General features: G+C 52.4%; 1 protein-coding gene across 1 annotated transcript; it reads left to right on the top strand.

The window, feature by feature from the left end:
• The first annotated feature begins 1202 nt into the window (after positions 1 to 1202).
• Positions 1203 to 4091, top strand: C18H3orf80 (chromosome 18 C3orf80 homolog). The gene is made up of 2 exons (XM_070583010.1): positions 1203 to 2655; positions 2780 to 4091. Exon 1 carries the CDS (start codon positions 1340 to 1342, stop codon positions 2342 to 2344), a length of 1005 nt encoding a protein of 334 aa, XP_070439111.1. The 5' UTR covers positions 1203 to 1339; the 3' UTR covers positions 2345 to 2655; positions 2780 to 4091.
• Positions 4092 to 4828: the final 737 nt, after the last annotated feature.

Here is a 4828-nt window from a genome sequence, read left to right as displayed (position 1 = left end):
CGCGCAGGGGGCCGGCGGCTCTGGGCGAGCCCGCACAGTCCTCAGCCAAGCTTCCCGCGAAGCATCTTGTGTGAGTGACACTCAGGAGCTTCTCCAGGAGGAGCAGGGATTGTTCTGGAGAGTGAGGCAAACTAAGATGTTCCCAGCAGCAGAACTATTTAAAATCTCTTCAGTTAGGCAGAGCAAAGACCTGTCTAATCAAGTCACCAGCCCTCACCTTGGTCCATAAGGCTATTGGGGAGGAGATACAGTATGACTCACTCTTTGCTTTTATCTGACCCACAGTTGACTCTTGCCTGACTCTGTTTTTCCTTTGCTTTTACTTTTCCCCTCAATGACTATGAAATTTCCCATTGGGTTTCTCTACAGGGGCCCTAATGTTTAAGGGGTGAGGGATGAATGAATCCCAATCCTAAAAAGACGATTGTCTGTCTGAGTCTGCCTCGATAAAAGCGAGGGTCCTGGCGCCTCCGAGGTGCTGCCTCCAAGGGGTCGCCTAAGGCTACCGCCCAGCAGGTGTGCCGGGTCAGCCAGCGCGGGAGCGGCCGCCCTCCGTCCTCCTCCGGGACGCGCTGAGGGGCTTCCCCAGGGAGTGCTGACTTCAAGGAAACAGACTCTGCCCCATGTGCTAAGTGGAAGCACAGACTCCTTTTAAAGGTAAACTTTGCAAACAAGAATGACCTCGAAAAAGACCCTTTGGTCGCAGATCGATGCTCAGGAACGTTGCTCACCACTTACGACTCCCCTTTGCCGCTTCACGGAGGCCTCCGTGTATCCCGAAACCCGAATTCCCGCTCTGGGCCTCGGGTGCAGTGGGGGCTCGTCAGGTAAGCTGCTGGGGAAATATGCGCCTCCTCTCCTCTCTTTGGCCAATTCAAGTCACTTTGGCACAGGGATCCCCTGCCCCTCTGGGGCTGCTTCCGTGGTGCCGTGACCTCGGCTTCTCCGGGGAATTCTCTGTCTGTTCTGGAGATCTCCTGGGGGTGTCGGCTTCCCAGCCCCCTGCATCTGCCTGAAAGCGAACCATCCGGCCGTCCCCACCCGCCAAGCTTTGGCTGCGCCCGCCATTAACAGCCATCATCTATTTTTAATCAGAAAGATCACAAGAAGGATGGTAAGCGAATCCCAGTCGCAAGACAATTTAAATGACATTCCTGAGGAAATCCAATCACTTAAAACGGAGACACCTACGCTAGCTAGAGCCCCCGCCCGTGTGGCGGGCAGAGCGCGACGGCTGAATTAATCAGGATGGGGGCTCCCGAGCCCGCGCGGAGCGTTAACCCTTCCAGCCCCGAGGGGTGACAGGGGGCTTGGAAGGGCGCGGCCGGCCGGGACCAAGATGCTCGCGCAGGCTGCCTCCGCCCTCTCGGGCGGCTCTGGACGCCCCGCGCCTGACCCGGGCGGCCGGGCGCGCGGGGTCAAGGTCAGAGGCTCAGGCGGCCGCCTCCCGCGGCCTCGCCCGCCTCGGGCTCCTCCTTCCGCCCGAGCGTGGCCGAGCGGGGACTGCGCCGGCCGCAGGCGGAGGCGGCGCGGGCGGCGGCGGCGGCGGGACCCGAGCGGAGCGCGCGGACGGACGGAGCCCAAGCCCCAGCCCGGCCATCAGCGACGGTCTGCGCGGGCCATGTGGGCACCCGGGGTCACAGCCGAGGGCCTGTCGGGGGCGCCGGCGCCGCCGCCCATGCTGCCGCTGCTGCTGCTGGCGCTGGTGGCGCCCTCGCGGGGCGGCGGGGGCTGCGCGGAGCTGGGGTGCGGGGAGCGGGAGCGCTGCTGCGACGCGGCCAACGCCACGGCCGTGCGCTGCTGCAAGCCGTCGCTGCACGCCTTCCTCGACAGCGTGGGCTGGTTCGTTCGCAAGCTCTCCGGGCTGCTCATCCTTCTGGTGCTCTTCGCCATCGGCTACCTCCTGCAGCGCATCATCTGCCCCAGCCCACGCCGGTACCCGCGAGGGCAGGCGCGGCCCGGGCAGGCGCGGCCGGGGCCGCCGGGGGCCGCGGGGCCGCCCGACGACGACGACGACTCGCCCGCGCTCCTGCGCGACGAGGCGGCCGCCGGCTCCCAGGACTCGCTGCTGGACAGTGGCGGCGGGGGCCGGGACCGGGGCGGTGGCGGGCGCGCAGCCCCCTTCTGCGCCTCGGAGCACGAGCTGCGCGTAGTCCCGCCGGCCTTCCTGCAGCTGCCCAGCTACGAGGAGGTCAAGACCCTGCCGACCTACGAGGAGTCCATGCGGCTGCAGCAGCCACGCCCCGGGGACATCGTGCTGCCCGTGTCGGTGCTCGGCCACCCGCGAGGCGGCGGTGCCGCCGAGGAGTCCGACAACGGCGACGGCCACTTCCCGCTCATCTGAGCCCCGGGGACCCTCGAGGACACGCGGACAGAACGGGCTGGGGCTGCGGGTGGGACGCAGCGGCCGGTGTGGCCGAGACTGCCACCAGCTGCCCCAGACCCCTCTTGGCACCCCAGCCCAATCGCCCGTCGCCCGGTGACTGGGTTGGGGTCATCCCCACCCCCGTTCTCCCCCGGAATCTTAAGTTTCCCTGCGTGTCGTTCGGTTCAAGGAGACATTAGGAGCGCGGCGGGGCGACTGCTGCGGATGCGCCCAGAGCGCAATTTCGAAAGACGTCCCGCCCTCCGCCTCGCCTCAGATTCAGTTCGCTCGTAAGTGCCTGCTTCCCCCATCAGAGAACACGTGAGCCCATCAGTGTGTCGGGAGAAGGGCGGCATCCTTTAGCGATGAGGGAAAAGGGACGCAGTTCCATTTCTTTCCTTCTCGCCTGGACAGGTCACGGTCTCCCAGGATGCGCGGAGGGCGAGGAGCCGGAGGGGGCGAGCCGCGACGGGAGACTGCGCGCGGGTCTGGGAGAGCAGCGGGTAGGGGTGATGGAAGCCCTCCGTAGCGGAGACCCCCCAAACCCTCTGTGTCTTCCTGGCCCCGGGTAGTCACAGCTTCCGCCTCACAGCTTGGTGGGGCCGCCCGTGATGCCCGGTTAATTGCTGTGCGTTTTCAAGATGCAGCAGTTCCGGATATCCAAGGCCATATTCGTAATAAGATACAGTTGGGCATTTGATTTTTCAATAACTGAGAAGATATTTATATTTATTTGTCTTTTATTTTTATATTTTGACCATGTATTGAACGCATCAAAAGTATATTTCTGCAATTAATGACAAAACAATCGTCTTATCACCTCTTTTGGGCCTTAATGGCCAGGAAATTGCCCATGCTCTGTCATTATTCTTTAATAAATTATTGGACATTATTTCATTTACAATGGAAAAAAAGGCATGGTCAAACGGGAAAACGTAATGTGACATAAAAAAAACCTGAAGGATATCTTATTTTCACTATTTGAGAAGAATACATTTTATTTTTAGTACTGTGGCATAATATATAACTTTTTATAATTACTGTACATTACGTAGTTCAGGTCTTAAATGTACCATTCACCACATAGTTATATGTAAGAATGATTGATGCATATATGCCATACCATGAAGCATGATGTCACGCACCTTCCCCTCCATTTTTCATTTGGAATATGTCCCACAACATGATGCAGAATCTAAGAACCTGTGACTTGTAACTTTTGTTTAAAGCCATACTTGTGCAGTAATGTACTACAGAATTCGGTCAACCTAGCTTAAGAAAAAAATGTCATTGTGTCAGTTCTCCCATTCTATGAAATGGCCTTTAAGCAAATGGTAATATAAAATAATATATTAAAGTGCATTAGGTATAATGTACATATGCATATTGTCTATGTACAATATACACATTGTATACCATATAATTGTTACAGTTTATGATTGTCATGAAGGGAAAAGAAGGAAAACAAAAAAGGTTTCTCTGCTTTGGGAATGATGGGTATTAAGAAAGATTACACACATGGACCTCACACATGTATCTAGAAACATTGTTCTTATGATTGAAAAAATCTGACAACCTTGAGAAATCTTAAAATGTCTGAATTGTAATAGAAAAGAATGGTTTACTTTAAACTTCTAAAAGCGAATGACCCTGTCATTAAAGAAAAATCATTTGAAGTGTATTAAAACATAGAAAAACATTAAAAGCTTTCTCTGTGCAAATTCTATCAGATGTGTCACTATATGGTATTGTATTAAAATGTGAAATGTGCATCTGTCGTTTAAAAGCAATTTTAAGCTGTAAATTGGCAAAAGCATCAGGAGTTGAAACCATATCTTTTGAGAATGGTACAAGATTTAATGAAATCACATTATATTGAATAATCACATATATTAATGTTACTCAAACACTGTAAATTTTTGTTACACGTGGCTATCAAAACCACCCACCATTCAAACAAACTGGAAAATTGCCATGTTCTTTTAAATGATTGATACTTTGAGAATACGCTTTTGTAGACACTTCTTAAAATTGACTTATAGCTGAAACATTAGTATAAATAGCCAAATACCAGTACATGAAGTATATCCTATATGTTATTACTACTAACAACTTGAACTTTACAGCCAAATCTTTTAAAAATACATTTATAGATCAAATATGTTTCCTTTGTATCAAGTATGGAATATTTCTCTCCTTAAAATTTAGAATGTCCATGATATGACACCAATCATGCAATGAGGTTCTGCTGAATTTTAAAATTACAAGTTTCACCCTTGTTTTTTTCCTACACATCACACAAGCTTTTATTCACATCCCCCAGTCCAATAAAAATGAATTTTACTCTATTTTGATTTTTTCTTGCAGTTCATTGATTTACCAAGCACAATTTTGCTCGGTCATAATTATGTGGGGAAAAAATCCTTAGAAACTATTTTTATTAGTGATAAATGAACATGCCTC

This window comes from Equus przewalskii, chromosome 18 (assembly GCF_037783145.1).
Source record: "Equus przewalskii isolate Varuska chromosome 18, EquPr2, whole genome shotgun sequence".
NCBI lineage: Eukaryota > Metazoa > Chordata > Mammalia > Perissodactyla > Equidae > Equus > Equus przewalskii.
This window is presented reverse-complemented; position numbering and strand designations above follow the sequence as displayed.